We start from the raw sequence: 20,493 nt of genomic DNA on the forward strand, positions 1-20,493 counted from the left end.
CACGTGCGGCTTGATCTCACATCCCTGAGATCACAACCTGAGCTGCAACCAAGAACCCCATGCTTAATCAGCTGAGCCACCCAGGCGCCCCCCATTCAATTTCTCTTATTGTCCTGGTTACCCTTACATCTTTAGTTAAGCATGTGTAATTTGACAAAGTTTAAGTTAATCTACATTGCCACATCTGTACCCTCTCTCAAACCAGACGAGGACTGTAGAGTGACCTTGTCCTTCTAAATATACTTTTTTGTCGTCCCTTCCATAAGGTCCTCTTGGCGGGGAGCTCTCTCTTATGCCTGAAAATGCCTCTATTTCACTGTTTCTCTATGTAGGTAAGCTAGGTTGGCAGTTATTTTCTCTCAGCACTTTGGAAATATTATTCCATTAGTTTCCAGTATCTCCTGTAGCTTTTGCTGTCAGCCCCAGTGTTGCTCTTAGGTGGGGAACCTGTTCTCTGGCTCTCACTCTCTTTGGTGTTGTGATGTGAAATTTACTGCAAGAAGTCAAGGTGTGAATTTAATTGTTATTTATTCTGCTTGTGACTTGGTGGGAATATTGAATTTTCTATTGTAATCTCACCTTCAGGCTTTTACCAGGAGAGCCTCTGTGCAACCTGGGCTGAAGGTGTACCTTTCAGAGGTGTGTGCAGGGGAGTGAGTGTGTGTGTGTGTGTGCGTGTGTTTGCGTCTGCTGGAGGGATAGGAGAATCATTGGCCTAGAACCACATTCTCTGTTAATATCTTAGCTTGAAGATTTGCAGATCACAGAAACGGAATACACTGGAGCCCTGAACTGACGTGAGGGTTAAACCATGACAACAAATAACCAGCTCTGACTCTTTTTTTATCTCCACTGGGAGCCTAGACTGAAACAGACACGCTTCCTTGTGGTCTCCCTAGGACAGTGGGTGGAGAGTTTCTCATCCTTCCCCTCCTCAAGGACAGAACCCTACGCTGGGCATAGCTACAGGCGCTGCTCTCAGTTCCAGGTCTCTGCCCACTCTCCTGTCTCCTTGTGGCCAGAAAACTCTGAGTGCCCTGATGACCTGGGTGGGGCACACGCTGAGGTCCAAACTGCTTGCTGCCTTAGCAACCTACCTGCTGCCCTCTTCTCACCAGTTTTCACTCCCATCTTTCACTTGGACCTTTGGATTTCGCTTGCTTTCTTAGGAGCTCAGCCACATATTTACAGGGATGTTTGTTGTATTTTATCTTAGCACTTAAACGAGTTTGAGGGGGTGCCTGGGTGGCTCAATCGGTTAAGCGTTTGCTTTCGGCTTGGGTCATGATCCCCGGGTCCTGGGATCGAGTCCCACGTCAGGGAAGGGTCTGTTTCTCCCTTTTCCTTGACCCCTACTTGTGGCCTCTCTCTGTCAGTTAAAAAGGAAGGAAGAAAGGAAGAGAAGAAGGAAGGGAAGAAGGGAGGAAGGAAGGAGTTTGTGGAGGGAAGGGTTTTATGCTCTGACCCCCCTGAAAGTTCTGGAAATGAAAGTCCACGCGGTTCCTCTACATTTCCTTCTTTCTTCTCTCTGTCCATCAGAGCTCTCAGAGCAGATAAAGACTCGTGCATCCAGAATGTGGACAGGAGTTCCAGGCTTGGTTTATCATTCTTCTTACACAGTAAATCCCACCCCAGTCTCTGGGAGTAAATATTTTATTGCGGGGATAGTTCATTACGGAGCACAAGAAGCCCCGAGTAGAGTAGCTTCCAGGGAAAGACCCCAGGTCTTTTCCTTTTATTCCAATTTTTGCAGATTCATTGAGAATGGAAAAAAAAATCTTTTTAAAAATTCAAATGATGCCCATTAAGGTGCCATCTCCTGCCACATCTTTGAGATTCCCAGCAGTTGGGGAGGCAACCCCTTGAATGGGGGCAGGCATGCTAAAATGAGTGGGAAGGCCTACTCTTTGACAAGCAGCTCTGATTCACTTTCCATTTATTTGGGAATAAAATTCATTGTAACAGGCTGATAGTCTTGTTTGTGAGAGAGGGTTTTTTTTTTTTTTTTTTTTTTTTGGTTCAGGTTAAGAAACAGTGCCTTAGGGTATGTTCCTTTCATGTAGCCTGATTTGGAATGATGCAGAGGAACAGTAAAGGAATCGGTGGGGGCGGGGGTGAGGGGGAGATTAGGAACTTTGAATTTGTAAAGTGAGGATCCAAGTTAAGGAGGAGGGAAATGCTGGAGACTTTCTGTGAAGGGGGTGGAAAGGAGACAGGAGGGGCAAGCTTTCCCATGGTATCCTGGTTAGGGGTTCGCCTGAAAAGAGGCGATTTAATAAAATGTAATGAAGGGACTATGTAGAAAAACCAAGTGTTGGTGAAGCACCTGGGGGAGTGCGGCCCCCAGATTCTGAGCTCCAGTCCGAAGTGGAAAGGAAAGGGAACAGTGACTGGAACCTGGGGAGAGCCTGGCTGTAGGAGACAGCTAAGCCTGTCTGTGGGGAATGCGCATTCCTCGGAAACCTTGACCTTATAGGGAGGGAGCTGGGGGGGGTGGGGTGGGGGACGACAAATACCGATCATTCTCTATCCTCTGAGGCTTTGATCTCCCCTGGTGCCACGACTGACCTAAGACAAATAGAGGCCAGAGGGCCCGGGAGCCCCATTGACGCAGTCAACAGAAGTCAGCCTCTGAGAACCAGGGCACTGTGGAGTGTGGAGGATCCGGAGAGGCAGGTTGACCAGACAGACCGTCCTGCACAGGCGGCCTCCCACAGCAGAGGAGGGCGTGGAGGTCAGTGTGGCCACAAGGCAAACATAGAAAGCAGTATACCAGTCTTTGACTACTTTCCTTTCATTTTTTTTTTTTTTCTAATCTTGCTTTTCACTGCTTCTAATGGCTTTTCATGTCAAAATAGTACCTAAATAATTGTGAAAAGGCACCCTTTGGGAGACCTGTATCCAAGGGGGTGGAAATGCCGTTCCTGTTCCCCACGTGCCCTTCCGAGCTACACTTTTCAGGGAAAGGGGACAAAAGTCAAGCCCATCGATTAAGGAGGGCATGTGATGTGATGAGCAGTGGCTGTTATACGTAACTAATGAATTATGGAACGCAACGTCAGAAACTAATGTTATGTTGGCTAATTGAATTTAAATAATAAAAAAGAAATCAAGCCCATCCCTTGGCAGGTTTTCAGCATCTTGTAGTGGTCAGAATAGCACTGAACAATAGCAGTGGTGGTGAGTTACCCCCCTATGGAGGAAAATATCAGGGCAAATCTAGAACTCCACCAACCTTGTCATCTCCCCAGTGGAAATGACAGTCTCCCCTGTCTCCCTGAGCCACCAGGTCTGGTCTACCCCCTCCAAGTTAGCCTGTTGTGTCTTCACTGGGTAGCTACAGAAAAAGAGTAAAAAGAGGAGAAAGAAGAAGTGAAGAAAAGATAGCATCTGGCCTTCTCCTCTTCCTTAGTCATTGAAATCATACACTGCTGATTTTCTTACTGCATGGAACTGTGAGCCCTTGAACCCAGTCAAGGCAGGGCTCTAGAGCCAACCTTGAATCATTTGTTGATTCAATAACCATGGCCTCTAATATTATTCTCAGCATCTGATGACGACATTACTCATAATGATTGCTATCTTTGTGTGCGCACAGGGCTTGTAGACCAAGGCTGGGCTCATGTTTCTTTTTAGGCTGCTCATACAAAATCTATTTTCTAGTCTGTGGGAACAGCCACTAATTGAAGCATCTGGTGCCATTTGTGAGCCTTCTTTTTTTTTTTTTTGCCCTATGGCAGGTGACTTCCCTTCTGTAAAACTAGTCACCCCATCTCTGTTGACAAAATACGAAGTTGGTCTTTCTGCCCCTGTCACTTCTCGGCTAATCATAAATCTGATGTCCCAATTCTGGTAACTGTGCAGACCATGTAGGCTCTGCCCATAGTAACCAGTGCAGTGTCTTACACATAGGTGCTCAAAAACATCTGTTGAATGAATAAATGAATGTACTCGAAAGTTGTGTTTATGACTCCAAGGTGAAAGGGTGTAATAATAGTACAGCTGGGAATTTCAAAGCCATATTGGGATAATTAATAACAGTGTCTACCTACAGGGGTTGTTGAAGATTAAATGAACTAACACATATGAAAATAAAACTTTAAAGCCCTATCCACGTGTTAATTATTACCATTATATATTGTCAATAACTAGTCTCTCTGGAAAGAACATAAGATTTAGACTCAGAATATACTTCCCCCTTCACAGTCCTCAATTGTGTGACCTTGGAAAGTTGCTCACACTTGCTCTCTGAGACTTGTTCTCTCATCTGTAAAGTGGGGATGTTAATATTGTTATTTTCCTTCCATATGAAACTGAGGATTGTTGAGAAATGCTTTGGAAGTTGTAAAGCCCAGTGTAAACATTGATTTTTGTTTGTCTGGGTGATTAGTACATTGTGATCTAATGGACAGAATGTCGATGGGATACACATATTACTCCAGAACCTGGGGCCAAGACTATATGGTTGTTGAAGCTGTGGGTGGCGGCATGCCTGAGCAGCTCAGTCAGTTAAGCATCTGCCTTTGGCTCAGGTCATGGTCCCAGGGTCCTAGGATCAAGCACCATGTTGGGTGTCCTGCTCAGCAGGGAGCCTGCTTCTCCCTCTGCCTGCCGCTTCCCCTGCTTGTGCCCCTCCCCCCCCACAAGTAAATAAATAAAATCTTAGGGGAAAAAAAGAAAGAAAAGAAACTGTGGGCCACTCAAGGGTGGACGTTACGGCCTCACTGCCATCTTGGGATGTTCCAGCCAGCTGGACTGACAGAATTAAATCTGTGGGAAAATTCTCCTCATGGTATCAGGAAGCCTCTCTCCCATCCAGCGCTTTCCATGGCTTCTAATGGATAACAAAGTGGGAAATTTGCATTCCCTGATGTGTTTAACAGTAACGACACCAGACAGAGAATCAGAAGCTGGGTTCAAGACCCAATTGTTGTACTTTCTGGCTGTGTGATCACAGACAAGTCATTTATCATTGCTTAGCTGGAAAAGGAGAATAATGAAATCTATTGCACAGGACAGCTAGGAGGCTAAAATAAGTTTGTATATGTAATGTCATTCTGTAGACTGCAGAGCACTGAACTAATGGAAGTATTAGTATTCTTCCCAGACACCGAGGGAGATGTTACCGAGCAGTAAAATTTCCTCACACGTAAATAGCAGAAGTGGAGAGGAAGGAAAGCAAAAGGGCTGGATAATTCACAAACTGGAATAACCAACTCCCGAATCCTAGGCTGGGTCCAACATGGAGCCCCGGTAGCAACTTTAGTGGTGGGAACATAGGGCTTATGAGGAAAATCCAAAGGGATTATTTCCTCAAAAGACAAGCGGGGTGGGAGCGAACCTGATGATTTCCAAGTACAGGCGAAGCAGGCAGCTGGTGCACCATTCCACAGAAAACAGGGCTTGTAGGCAGCCGGGATGAGGACCTGTTGGGTCAGTAGATGGGAGTTTTTCTGTATGTGCCATGGAACGATGTGGCAGGCCAAAGCCAGCGTCATAGCTGTCGTGACCAGAATATGTTCTTGGCCAGACTGCTCCTTCCAGACCTGGTTGAGGGGAAGAGGCTGTCATGGAGTTTAGTCATGTTTTTGTTTCAAAGATTTTATTTATTTATTCATTTGAGAGGGAGAGAGAGAGCAGGAGTGGGGTTAGGGGCAGAGGGAGAAGGAGAAGCAGACTCCCCACCAAGCAGGGGGCCCAATGTGGGGCTGGATCCCAGAACCCTGGGATCACAACCTGAGCCAAAGACAGCTGCTTACCCGACTGAGCCACCCAGGCACCCTGAGTTGAATCCTGTTGAGCAAAGATGGGATGATCCCTAAGACTGAAAGGTCAGTCCTTGTGAGGTGGAACCTAAAGGGACCCAAGGGACAGGAACCTGATTTTGAGCAGGCAGCTCAGCCCCAGATCTAAGCTGTGCTTTAATCCCCACATTGGTTATGTGGGACGATTGACTACAGACTTTCATTACCTTAAATGCAAAACAGAATTTGGAGATAATCGTCATTCATTCACGCATGCATGCATGCATTCTTTTTTTTTTTAACCTATTGAGACAATACTGGTGACAGTTACTCACGGGCAGAAAACCCAGGTGAACACAATAGAGTCAATTCCATGAGGGAGCGTGCTTGCTGCGTATAGAAGGGGGTTAAGGGATAGTAGATGGTGGTGGATGGTAGATGGTGGGAGGGGAAGTGTGAAGAGTGAACCTTGGAGGTTCAGGGGAGGGAGCAGTCTCACCTCACAGTGGAGATGACAGATGACAGATAATGTCCCAGAGAAAGTAGCATCTGGGCCAGGGACTGAGGCAACGTGTTTGTGGCAGTGGCTATCATGTGAATTTTCAGAAGTGAGTTTGGAAGTGAGTATTTGATTTTTTTATTCATGGTTTTTATTGACTGTGTCTTTAATCAAAGGGTAAATAACTTTGTTAAGAATAGCGAGGGTGCATCACACTCTTCTTTTTAAATGACTGTGCTGCTCTATCCAGTGTTCCGTACATACCCAGAACGAATATCCCTTCTTTCCACAGTTTCTCCTGAGACTCCTCTAACAAAACCCTTCCCCTAGGCTTTTATCTGTCATTCTTGTGTTCAAATCATATCCATTTTGCGAGACCACCTTCCCCTTTTTTTTTCCTGGGGAGAAAGGACTCAGCTGCTTTCTAACGCCTGTTTATAAAGCCGGACCACACACAACTGTTGTTTCTGTAGATCAAAAATGGTCCAATACTTACGATATTATATGGTTCAACCTAATGTATTCTCTTCCACTGAATTGGCCCTCACTTGGTCCCACTTTATAGTACTTCCCATTACTAGAGATTAAGTTACCTTGTTTCTTTCTTCCTCGGCTTTCCCTGTGTCTCCCATCCCTACTCCCACCAAAGGTAAGTACCATGAGAGTAAGCATGGTGCTGTCTTCTCTTCGGTGTAGCCATACCTCCCAGCAACTCTAGGTACTTGATAGTTGTTCAACGACAAGTCAGTGCCCCAGGGTTTGGGCATTAAACAGCTTTTTTTTTTAAAATATTTTATTTATTTGTCAGAGAGAGAGAAAGAGGGAGGGCTAGAGGCAGGCAGAGGGAGATGCAGGCTCTCCGCTGAGGAGCTGGACACAGGACTTGATCCCAGGACTCTGGAATCATGACCTAAGCCAAAGGGAGCCACTTAACCCACTGAGCGACTCAGGTGTTCTGGGCATTAAACAGATTTTATCTAGCTGTGGGATTGGGTGAGTCCTTCCAGGTTCTTACTGAGCTCTAAAAGCTAAGTTGTGGGGTATATAGGCCAGTAGTTCCCAGAGTGGCCTTTGGAGAGGGCTGAAAATACCGATTCCAAGGCTCACTCCAGACTAGTGGAGCCACAGTAGTGGGGAGGGGCCCAGAAACCTTAGGTATCTGCCTCCCAAGATGACTCTTACATAGCCACCGAAACAGCTGTCTGCCTGCACTTGGGAACCGCCAGACCCCATGGAGTCACCTACATATGTCTTGCTCACTGCCGGGTTCCCAGTGCTGCACAATGTCTACCATATGGCAGAGAGCAACGATCGATTGTTGAAGGCATGTTGGAGGGCTTTTCCATTTCTGGCAGGCATCTTATGCTGCCAAGGCCCATTAGGTTATCTGAAAAAGGTCTTACATGGATTGACCTTGAGATTTTTTGAAGGTCTCCTTGGGCTCCCAAATTCAAGATGCTTGTGTATTTGTGAGAGTGTGTAACATGCCACATGTCATTGGGTGGTTTCACCTCTCTGAGTCTTTGATTTCTCTGTGAAATAAGGGTATTGGGTTAAAAAAGGACTACTATGGTCCTTTTGGACTTCACCTTGCTTTCCTTAATGACTTTCCTACTTACTAACTATGTGATTTTGGGCAAGTGACTTCCCTCTTGCTGAAGTACCCGTAACCCCATTCTCTCAGCCCTTACAGCAGGATTGTAAGCCCCCCGTCCACGCAGAGCAGAGACCTAGCCCACCCACTGCAGCTATCCACAATCCTAAGTGCTTGGCATGTACTCGTCACTCAGGAAATGATTCTTTGGATGAATGATAGAGACTTTTAAAAAACTGCAACGAATAAGTAGAATCTAGCTTCCTTAGTTGGAAATTGTATATATCCCCCTGAACTCACGGCCCTGCTGGTGGAAGCACACGGTCATATAACAACTTTTCTTTCCTTTTTTTGAATGACAAATTTATTAAGATGTCATTAACATATCTTAAAATTAACCCCTTTAAAGTACAAAGTCAGTAGTTTTTAATATTTCACAAAATTGCACAACCATCACTGCTCTCTAATTCGAGAACTTTTTTATCCCCCCACCAATAACCCCACATCTGTTAGCTGTCACTTTCCCTTTACTCCCCCAGCCCCCCAGGGCAACCACTAATCCACTTCCTGTCTGTGGATTTGCCACTTCTGGATGTGTCGTATGAACAAAAACGTACTGTATTTTTGGCCTTTTGTGTCTGGCTTCTTTCACTTACCATAATGTTTTCCAGGTTCATTGATGCTGTGGCAAGCATCAGAGTTCCAACCCTTTTTATGGTAAATAATATTCCATTGTATTGATATACCACATTGAGTGTATCCATTTATCAGTTGATAGGCATTAGGGTTGTTTCCACAGTTTCTTGATTAGGAATAATGGTACTATGACCATTTGTGTACAAGTTTTTATGAGGACATAAGTTTTCAGTTCTCTTGGGTATATATCTAGGAGTCGTCTTATGACTACTACTCTGACTTTTTGAGTAACTGTCAAAACTGTCACAACTGTCAAACTGTTTTCCAAAGTGGCTGTTCCGTTTTGCAGTCCCATCAACAGTGTATGAGGGTTTCAATTTCTCCCCATCCTCTCCAATGTTCCCTGTTGTCTGTCTTTTTTATTTTCACCATCCCTGTAGATGAGAAGGGTTATCTCTTTGAGGGTTTGATTTGCATTTCTCTAATGACATAAGATGTTGAGCATCTTTTCATGTGCTTATTGGCCATTTGGATATATTCTTTGGAGAAATGTTACTCAAATCCTTAGCCTATTTTTTTCCTCAAGATTTTAAAACTTTTATTTGGCAGTGTGGTGTATGGTTTATTGGGCTCTGGAGGCTTGACTTTAAGACAACTCAGTGCTCTCGGGTAGTCTTTTTCTCCCAATCTGAGCTTTAATTGTTCACCTTCAAAATCTTTATTTTCCTATATAGTCCAGACTGAGTTTTTTGATGGAGGAATCCGAAGTAGAACACTCTGCCTTTTGTCTGCTGCTTGTTAACATCTCTACATCTTTACAAATCAGTGCTTTCCCCTTTCTTATTCATCATCGGCCTTTTCTGACCTTCTTCACCCATTTCTAAATTGGATTTTTGTCTTTTGATTGTTGAATCATAAGAGTTTTTCATATAATCTAGATGCTGGTGTTATATCAGATACATGATTTGCAAACAGTGTCTCCCATTCCATGGATTGCCTTCCTACTTTCTTGGCTTGGTGTCCTTTGAAGGGTTAAAGTATTAAATTTTGATGAAGTCCAATTTATCTATTTTTGCTAATTGTTTTGTCCCTAAGAGACAATCTCCTTATCTGAAGTTAGGAAGATTCACTCCTACCTTTTCTTCTAAGACTCCTAAGTCTTTATCTCTTACATTTAGGTCTATGATCCATTTTGAATTAGTATATCTATATGGGGAGGGTGCGCCTGGATGGCTCAGTCAGTAGAACATGCCACTCTTGATCTTAGGGTCCTGAGCTCAAGTCCCACTTAGGGCATAGAGCTTAATTAAAAATAAATGAATACATAAGATTAAAAAAATTTAAAAATTCTATATGGTATAAAGCAGAGTCATCTTTTTTTTTCTTCTAATTTTTAAATTTTTATTTTTATTTTTTTGAGAGAGAGAAAAAAAGAGAGAGAGAGGTGGGAAGGGGCAGAGGCAGAGGGAGAGAGAGAATCTTAGGCAGGTTCCATGCCCAGCAAGGAGCCTGATGTGGGGCTCGATCTCAGGACCCTGAAATCATGACCAGAGCCCAAATCAAGAGTCAGACGCTTATCTGACTGAGCCACCCAGGTGCCCTGAGCCATTTTTCCTTTTATTTATTTATTTATTATTTAAAAAAAATTTTTTTTTAGATTTTATTTATTTATTTGACAGAATGAAAGAGAGGGAGAGCATGAGAGGAGAGAGGGTCGGGGGAGAAGCAGACTCCCTGCTGAGCAGGGATTCCAGTGCGGGACTCGATCCCGGAACTCCAGAATCATGACCTCAGCTGAAGGCAGTCGCTTAAGTGAGCCACCCAGGCACCCCGCCATTTTTCCTTTTAAAAAAATCTTTTTCTATAGTGAGATGTAGCACACACATCCCGGGGTCCTAGAATCCAGCCCCTTGTTGGGCTCCCTTCTCAGTGGGGAGGCTGCTTCTCTTCTCTGCTTCTCTCTCTCTCTGTCCCTACCCCTGCTCCTGCTCTGTCAAATAAATAAATAAAATCTTAAAAAAAAAAAAAAAAAGAGCTGGATCCTTAACTGACTGAGCCATCCAGGCACCCCTATTATTTACATTCAAATCTACAGTCTACCTGGATTTTTGCATATGATGTGGGTAGGGGTTAAGTTTAATTTCCTAAAATAATGATATCCAATTGTCCTGGCACAACTTATTACAAACACCTTTCTTTCCCAACTACCCTGAAGTGCCTATGGTGTTAAAGTTGTATGTTTACTAACCTTTGGTCTATGTCTGAGTTTTTTATAATTTCATTGATCTCTTTGTCTTTTCTATACATTCCCACTGGGGTGGAGGAGACGTGTCAGAATTCTGACTGAGATGATGCTAAATCTATAGATTACGGAAAATTTACAACTTCACCCTATTAGTTGTATTAGCCCATGAACGTGCTATATTCCTCCATTTATTTAGATCATCTTTGACTTCTCTCAAAAATATTTTTATGTTTTCTGTGTATGGGATACCTGGGCGGCTCTGTCAGTTAAGCATCAGGCTCTTGATTTTGGCTCAGGTTAGGATCTTGGGGTTGTGAGATTGAGCCCTACATTGGGCTCCACACCCAGTGTGGAGTCTGCTTGGGATTCCCTTTCTTCCTCTGGTCCTCCCCCTGCTTGTTCTCTCTCTAAAAATAAATAAATAAAAATCTTTAAAAAAATAAAGTTTTACAGGTTTTATACATATTTTATTGAATTTTTTCTTAGATATCAGATATTTTTAGTTTTTATATTATCTTAAATGGTATCTTAAATATTTCACTTTCTAACTCTTCTTAGTTTTTTGGGTATATAAAAACAGTTGATTTTTGGTGGACATTAACCTTATTTCTAGTTATTTTGCTAAACTTGCTTACTAATCCCAATTTTTTGTATATTAAAATATGTCCCATGAAAATAATGATGCTTTTATATCTTACTTTCTAAAACCTATATACATCTTTTTTTTTCCTTAAAGATTTTATTTCTTTGTCAGAGAGAAAGAGAGCATGTGAGCACACAAGCAGGTTCTGCACTGAACAAGGAGCCCGATGTGGGACTCAGTCCCAGGACTCTGGGATCCTGACCTGAGCTGAAGGTGAATGCTTAACGGACTGAGCCACCCAGGTGTCCCATAAAACCTATCTTTTGAGGGATATCTTTTGAGGGATATCTTTTGAGGGATGAATAGTTTTTCTTTGGCTCAGATCAGGGGTCTATGAATCCCAAAGACCTCTGTTCATTTATTGGTTTTCTTGTCCATTTTCTCCTTGGCTTATTAGAGATAGTCCTTCGTGTAGTGAACTTGACCTCATTCTACTTCTTGTTCTCCAGGGTCGCTGTCAACATCTGGTTCTCATAAGTCAGGTGCTTCAAGTAGACAAACTTATGTGTGGGCTTCAGACACACAAATTTGAGGAGAAATAATTACTTGCTCTTTCTCGTTAAACATCTTGAGGTGTTCTGAAGTGGCCTAGCAGTGCTTGATCTTGTGAGGTAGGCATCACACATTCTACCTGAAGATGTGTTTGGAGACCCAGAAATGGTAGGGACCATGGGATGAGTTGGTGTCTATGTGCATGTGGAAGAAGTCCAGAGTCTGGTATCTCTACTTAATTCTGTAGAAGTTGCCAGAAATGTTGTTATCCTTATAGTACATGACCACCACTTCCCACTCCAGCTCTACCTGCCTGGTCACTCTGGCCTCCTGGTGACCCTATAGTTGGTGTTAACCATTGATTACCAGGACTGTCCCTCTGCTGACTTTGGCAGCTGCTTTGGAAAATTAATCCCTATACTTTATAATTGTTTTTCTTGTCTTATTGTACTAGCTGGAACCCTAACAATGTTGAAAAGTTGTGGTGAGAACAGACATTCTTGTTTCCAGTGTTGGGGGAAAGCTGTCAACATTTTGTCGTTGCAAAAGATTTTTTCTGTAGGGTTTTCAGAAATAAACCTGATCAGATTAAAGAAGTCTCCTTCTATTCATAGTTTACTAAAGAATTTTCTTCATGAATAGTTAATAGAATTTTATAACATTATTTTTCTTATTCCTTTGAAATGAGTTATTTCCTTCTTTCTGTTAATATGGTGAATTATATTTGTTGATTTCCAAGTCAAATTATCCAACTTGTTTATGGTCTATTTTTGCTATATCCTGTTGAATTTGCTTTGCTAATATTTTGCTAATATTTTTAATACACTTTATTTTTTTTTATTTAAAGATTTTATCTATTTGTCAGAGAGAGAGAGAGAGAGAACACAAGCAGGAGAAGAGGTAGAAGGAGTGGGGAGCCCGATGTGGGCTTGATCCCAGGACCTTGGGATCATGACTTGAGCCAAAGGCAGACGCTTGATGACTAAGCCACACAGGTGCCCCTAGACTTTATTTTTTAGCGCAGTTTTGGATTCACAGCAAAACTGAGAGGATGGTACAGAATTTCCCATATACTCGCTGCCTCCACACATGTATAGTCTTGTCCATTATCAACATCACTTACCAGAGTAACCTGTTTGTTAAAACTTTTGAATCTTACATTATCACCTAGGGTTCATAGAGTCCATTAGGATTCACTCTAGGTGTTATAAATTGTGTGTTTAGACAAATTTATAAGGAGATATATCCATCATTAGAGCATCATACAGAACAGTTTTACTACCTTAAAACTTATTTTGTGCTTTACCTATCCATTCCTCTCTCTACTCTGGCCACTACTGATCTTTTTACTGTCTCCACAGTTTTGCCTTTTCCAGAATGTCATATAGTTGGAATCATAGAGTATGCAGTCTTTCAGAGTGGCTTCTTTTACTTAGTAATATGCATTTAATATTTCTCCGTATCTTTTCATGCTTGATAGCTCATTTCTTTTTAGTGTTGAACAATAACGCACTATGCAGATATAGGCATTCACCTACTAAAGGACATCTTGGTTGCTTACAAGTTTTGGCAACTATGAATAAGCTTCTATAAACACCTGTGTGCAGATTTTTGTATGGACATAAATTTTTAAGTCCTTTGGGTAAATATCAGGAAGTGTGATTACTGGATCATATGTTAAGAGTATGTTAGTTTTGTAAGAAACCACGAAACTGTCTTCTAGAGTGGCCATCCCATTTCACATTCCCATTCTTGTTGTTCTACATTTTGCCAGCATTTGGTGTCAGTGTTTTGGATTTTTAAGCCCCGTTGTTTTACTCAGTCAACTTTTATATACCTACATATTTTCTTCCGTTTTCATTCTTCTTCATACCTTTATGCCCCTCTGAGCTTACACTAGGGGATCATTTTCTTTTTACTTAAAGAGTACCCTTTAAGATGGGTTGACTGTCAAAAATCTCTCACATTTCTTTTTCTTTCTTTCTCTTTCCTTTTTTTGGTAATGTCTTTTCTTTTATTCTTTCGCCTGAGGAGTATGCATTACCCACAAGTGGGGAGAGTGTAAAGTGTCAGGGAACTAACCCAAGAACAGTTCTCAACCACTGAGGGATGGAGTTGATGGATAAATACTTCTAGCTCCCTCCCCTCTCACTGAGATAATTCTGAGGTATGTCCCCCCACAGTCTCTCAGATGGTCCCCAGTGGGATCGCATTCCAGTTATCCACAGTGTTAAAACATCCATCAGCCCATATTTCATTAAACTTTTTCCTATTCCTGTCTCATTTCTCCATTCATTTGTTTTTAAAGGGAGAATTAGTCCAAATTTTTAGAGAAGAACCCTCTTCCCCAGTGTTGTTTTCTAGGCTTATATTATACTTTGATACTTCAGAGAGGTTCTCCTTAAACCCTGCGTATCTCCATTCTCTATCTGTATTCCCTCCTCCCCTGTCTATGTGATGGGCTTGCAAAACTCCATGCCTTTATTTCTTATTTTTCTCTGTGTGAAGTGTGACCCACCACAGTGCTGGGGATCTGAAAGAGGAAAATTCTCCCTAACAAGCCAGCCTAGGACAAGAAAAAAACATTGCAATTCCAAAATGGTCATCAAAGATCAAATGTGCAGTTTGAATGGGCTGCCTAGAGTGAGAAGACTAGCCTTCAACCAGGAGAGAAAGTCTCAGAACTTGGAAACTAGGAGTGGATAAATCAAGGAAACAGGGTGGAATCACAATGAAAAGATGAAGAAAAAGAAATTTGGAAGAAAGAAGCAATGGATGGGTACGGTGTGGAGTTTGTTCAGAGACAAAGATAAATAAGTTTAAGCTAGATATTCTGTTTTCCCTGAACATTCTTGAAAGTTCACCTTAAATGACTTTTCTTAATTGTCTTGGCTTGAATCAATTCCTCTGTTAACTTCTATAGCACTCTTATTGCATTTGTTATATCACATTTTTCCTATGGCTTTGAATAATCTGTCCCTTTAAATTATTAAGTAGATGGCAGCTGTGGTGTCGTGGAAAGAGCAGCGTAATCAGAGGTAGATGACCTGGGTTTCAGTCTCATCTTCAACACTTACCTAAAGTGCTTGAGCCTCAGTGTTGTCATCTATATAATGGGGATAATATTAATTACCCCATAGCGTGATTTGAGTATCAGAACACATAAGTGTATCAAGTGGCACATACTGAGCACTGTTGACACATGAAAGCGTACATTTGCTGAGCCTACCTAGTGTTATGAACTGCTCCAGGTGTTTGACAAACACTAACTTATTTAGACCTCACCATAACCCTCTGTAGATCTGTAACTATGGCATATTTTACAAAGGAGAAAAAAGACATTATGACAGGCCAAAAAATTTAATCAAGGTCATGTAGTTAAGTAGCAGAAACAGGACAGAAATACAGTTCTGTCTGGCTCTAAAACTAGCAGTGCCCATTGGTCTACCCTGCTTCCCTATGGCTTTGGAGGACTAAAAACCAGCCTTGAAATCACTTTTTAGTCTAAACTAATCTGGGCCAATTTTGGAGCTGGTGACCTACAAAACTGTTCCATTATCTGTCTCAAGGGGGTACCTACTCTATCCTGATTTATAAATAAATGTTCATATATTTCGCTCTAAAGAACTTCCTAAGGAAAAGTGTGTGTGTGCGTATGTAATGCAGTAACAGGAGAAAAGCGATGTTTAGCATTAAGAACGTTTCCCAGGACCCCTGATTTAACGAATATCCACACAAACTGGAGAAGCAGCTTAGTTTTCACTCTTTGCCTTGAAAGGGGTACTTGATTTTTTGAAGGAGCCATGGAAGCCTTGAGAAGAAAGCTGGGAACTGGTTCCCTAGAAAAAAAGGAGTTCCTTAGAAAAAAAATTCATTCAAGAATTTGCCGTTTTGATCCCACTGATGATGAGTTGAAGAACCCCTTTGTAGGAGAGATATATCACCTTTCATTTAAAAGTAGTTTAAAAACCCCATGAATCATTTAAATCAGGAAATTAGTGGAAATTTCCACACTTTGTCTTTGTACGGGTATGTGATGGTGTTGTTGGGGACACTGGGGAGAGTAGGGTGATTAAAGAAGTTGCTGCAAAGTCAGCTCTCTCTGATCCTACGATAGGACCTTCTGGAAAGGTCCTTACATAACTACCTTACTTCTCCAATAAAAGGCTGTGTTTTCTTGCCCCTTCAGTGATTTTGCACTTCCACTTTAAATGTAACTGCGGGTGAAGGGCGAGAAACAACAACAAAAACCCCCTAAAGATCCGCAGAATAATTAGGGCTGCCCCAGGGAAATCAGAGCGAGAAGCGCAGGACCCCCTCTTCCTTCCACCTCTCCGGGGACACACACTTAGCCTCCCTCCCAGACTTCTTCCCCGCCCCAGCGAGCTCCCCTCCGCCTCCTCCTTCCCAAACACGTGCTCTCCGGAACACTCACTCGGGAGCTATCCCACCCCCCGGGGGGCTGGGCTCGGGGCCGAACGGGCCAATCCGCACGCGCCTTACAGCGCCGTGGCCCGACAACGTTGAGCCGCCCAATCGAAAGGGCCTTACCGCCCGTTCCCCGGAGCCCCGCCCCTCCGCAGCCGTGCCCCCGCCCGCCGGTCTCCTCCCTCCTTCTCCTCCTCCCGTTCGCCCCTCCCCCGCCGCTCGGGAGCGGAGCCTGCGAGACGGAGAAACTGGGGCAGAAGTGAAGATGGCGGCGGCGGTGCTGGCGGCGGCGGCGGCTTCTCGCCAGTGACGCGCGGTGCGGGCTCATCTCCCTCCCCACCTCCCTAGTCCGGACCCCGTCCGCCGCCGGGACCACACCGTCCCCGCAGCCCGCCCCTCTCCTCCCTCCCCAGTCGCCCCCTCTCCCGACGCCCGGCCGCCGCTGGCGGCGGCGCGCCCCGGGTCCCGGCCGCCGGCCTCGCACTCCTGCGCGCTGTCGCGGGGGGAGCGGGTGGCGTGTTGATCCGCCCCTGCCCGCCCCGCCGGACCGCCGGGCCGCGGACACACGCCCGGCAGGGAGGCGGCGGCGGCCCCTGCGCATTTGCTTCCCTCCATTTGGGGACTGGGAGGCGGCGGCGGCGGCAGTGGGTTTTGGGGAGGGGAAGGGTGTTTGGGGGGGGTGGGCGAGAGCGGGAGGGGGCAGTCCTCGGGAGGAGGACGAGAAGGAAGCACCATGACGTCCATCCATTTCGTGGTTCACCCGCTGCCGGGCACCGAGGACCAGCTCAATGACAGGTAATAGGGCCGGCGGGCGGGCGGGCGGGCGGGGGGAGGGGCGCCTCCCCGCCCTCCCCTCCCCCACGGGGCCGCGCCGGGGCGGGCGCCCGTGTTTACGCGCCGGCCGGCCGGCTGGAAGGGGGGGGTCCTCAATGCCCCCGGCTAGGCCCCTTCCCGGGCAAACTTCTGGTCCCGGGGGTCCGGGGCTGCGGGGGGGAGCGCGTTGTAGACGGTGCCCGCGGTGTAGACGGGAAAGCGCGCTGCAACCTCCTCCTTCCCCCCCGCACCGCCCCCCCCCTCCAGTCTCCCTCCGAGGAGCCGCGTTGAACTCGGCGGAGATGGGGGGGAGAATTCGGCTCCCGGAGGGGGGGGCGGGCTGTAATTACCGCCCGGCCCAGGCCCGAGGAATCCATATTAGTCAAAGTTGAATTGAGACAGACAATGCGGATGGGGGATGGTGGAGGTAAAAAGAGAGGGAAGAGGAGAAGCGGGGCGAGAGGCCCCGGGGTAGACCGGGCTCGCCCAGGCCACCGGGAGCTGTGTCCGGTGGGGTGGTCTGGACCTGCCAAGCTTGGAGATCCCGGGGGATGGGGAGGCTAATTCCCGGCAGATCGCGTTGGGGGGGGGGGGGAGGAAGCGCCATGATTATTGTTATTATTATTAAATTTGAGCTCCTGCAGTGAGGTTTGCCTGCCCGGGGAGGGGATGAATTCAGGCGGGGGTGGGGAAGTGGATTGGATTCCCTTTGCTCTCCTTCTTCCGAAACGGGGCTGGTGTGCTCCCTCTCCCAGCCCCTATGGTGCGAGCTTTTTTTGTTTCCTTTTTTATTCTAATGATAGTGTTTTCCTGAGTTGTAATTTGACAGCTGAAAACCGTGCGTAGAGTCAAAGGAAAACTCTTACGTTTGCAGTTCGCAATGCTGCTTTCTTAACAAGCTGTAAATTTCTGGGATGGGTTTGCAATGGGCGGAGGAGGAATTATGTGTTTTTTTTTTGTTGTTGTTGTTTTTTTTTTTTTTTTGTCGTCTTTAATAAGAAGGCTATTTTGGCTGTGGATTCCTCCCTTTGCCTCCTCCACCGTTCCCTGCCAGTTTAGGATATTGAATTGCAGGGCCGCATGCTCTCAGGGAACTAAGATAAAGCAGGAAAAGTTCCTTCACTGTTGCAAAACAGGGACTCGGAGAAGGTTGAGGGAGGCCTCCATTAAAGTAAGTCTTGGAATTTAGGACTCCGATCTAATGATGGGCTGAATATTTACGGGCCCAGAAAGTGGGGCATTTTAAGCCTCCCTCTCCCCCAGTGATATAGCTGCTTTCTATTTCTTTTGAGTATGAATGGCCATCTGGACCCAAGTTTAGAAGTTAGATATGATTTTTGCTAAGTGACCGGGTGACATAAGTTGCATGACGCCGTTTGTCATGCGCTTCCCGGAGGGAGGAAGAGGCCTAACTTGCTGCTAAGATATTGGCCTGAGTCTCCGAGTATCTAACCGCCTCAGGTGGGGCGCATAGCTTCACGATCCGAAAGCTGGCGGCTCAGGTTGTGGCACTGGGTTCAGATTTGTCCAATCTTTGCTGTAGCTATAGTGTATTTAACATGTTAGTGTTTGAACGTTTTGCAATACTTTCTGAAAATACTGTAATAAGTTTTGTCATTTATTTTAACATTTTGTTATGTGATCTGTACTCTGATTTTTATTTCATTAGAGATGGAGATCTCTGAGACTTTAACATAAGATTATTTTTGTAAGTTTTGGAACTAGGCTATTAGTGAGGATAGCTCTGCTGTCACTCATAGAACCAAGTTAGTAGTGCTTGTCCTGGAACGTGTCTTTTAACTTAGAAAACTGCACCAGGCAGGAGAGAGGTAGGCCACATTTTCTGTATTAGTCCTACTTTATATATACCAAGAATCCTGACCAGCTTACTCAGTTGACTGTGTCTGCCAAAACGTATTTTGCCAGTTGTCTTGGGCACTCTGATTCATTTTTGAACATTCATTTTACTTCGCTAGTCTGGGGAATTTACAAGTAATGGATCCTTTTTTAAGCTACCTTTTTTGTCATTCCTAATGTAAAGAAGTAATCAGTTTTGGTTTTGATTCCTGTAGTGTCAGTACACAATATGAGGACTATTTAAAGCATCTTTGAGTTTTTATGAAACAGAAGTGGATCTGATTCATATTATAAAATGTGTGCATCAGGGTGGCAGACATGTGAGAAGATAGAAAGCACTGAGGGTAAGATTTTGGGGACATAAGAGTTGAGCGGGTAGAATGGTCTGTGGAGATCTGTGAGGACAGCATTTGAGACAGCCATGCACCCTGTTCTGATGTAGCTGACTCCTGGTGGAGCTATTCTGTGTCTCCTCTTTAGAGGGAAAGATCCTCTTTGCAGACCTCCTTGCAGAGTTACCGGATCAAGCTTTTGCTGTAAAAATCTGTTTACAAAACAGACTGGCTTTCTAGAGCCTTTTAACTGGAACAAGAAGCCCAGAACATTTTCATCTTCAGATTAAAAACTTAAAAAAAAAAAAGATTAAAAACTTTACCAAGATGTAGTAAGTTTTGGTAATCGGAAAGAGTGTGCCACTATAGCTTGACTTTTATATGAGAAATGTGTCTGTGTCAGGAATGAAATGATAAATGATTTTTTGGGGGATGAAAAATGGTTTGAATAAGTGGACTTTATTCTTACATGAAAAGCAGTAAGATTGGATGGGCAGTATGGTATTGCAAATAAATTGGTGGGTTAAAGAAAATGGAGGGGGCCTCAAAACATCGATATTTTCTTCTCCAAATAAGTTTTCATTTTAAAATAGCCACATCCTGTTAAAAGTCAGATATTTTGTTCAGTGTAATGATGTGATGTCTCAAATATACTCAGTATGGCAAAAGTTTATGTGATTTTTTTTTTCTTTGTGTTTTCAGACTTGCTAATACTGTTAATAGTCTTTCTGTATTGGGTTAAAATTTTTAATCATTGCCTTGGGAGACCAAATAATAAATGCAGTTGGTGAATGTAGGTGGGGGTGGCTAGGGCAGAGGAGAGTAGTTCAGAGCCTAGGATGTTGGTTGTGGCTTCCCAGGATGATTACAAGGTCCCTAGTGCCCAGTGACTGGCCCTATGCAAATATTCACTGTGTTGAATTGAAACCATCCTGCTCAGATACTTTTGTGACATTTTGATTTTCTTTCTAGTGGATTTCTTGAGTTAGTACTATGTTCCTGCTTGAATCATTGTCTCAGAGAAACAGCAAAAGAATATTGAAAAACTGACTCTGAGGGAAGGGCTGGAAGTGCCTGCTAAGGTCTGGAAAGTGCCAAAGAAGTCACATAGACCAGTCTTTTCACTAATGAGTTGAAAAAAACAGGCCCGAGCTTTGTGGCATTTATCCAGGGGTACACAGTGAGCTACTGATAGATGAGGTCTACATCC

The 20,493-nt window shown here is 44.3% G+C and overlaps 1 protein-coding gene across 4 annotated transcripts in view; it reads left to right on the plus strand.

Annotated features, from left to right (window-relative positions):
* Window positions 1–16,508: 16,508 nt before the first annotated feature.
* Window positions 16,509–20,493, plus strand: part of UBR5 (ubiquitin protein ligase E3 component n-recognin 5) — a 140,029-nt gene continuing 136,044 nt past the window's right edge. For 2 of the 4 annotated variants that reach the window (XM_080800769.1, XM_080800770.1), the window contains exon 1: window positions 16,509–17,076. In XM_080800769.1, the coding sequence (XP_080656895.1) occupies window positions 17,015–17,076 (62 nt within the window). In that variant the 5' untranslated portion in view covers window positions 16,509–17,014. The remainder of the gene's footprint in view (window positions 17,077–20,493) is intronic. The other 2 variants (XM_080800767.1, XM_080800768.1) reach the window with 1 other exon arrangement.

Source organism: Martes martes (assembly GCF_963455335.1).
Source record: "Martes martes genome assembly, chromosome: 4".
Taxonomy (NCBI): domain Eukaryota; kingdom Metazoa; phylum Chordata; class Mammalia; order Carnivora; family Mustelidae; genus Martes; species Martes martes.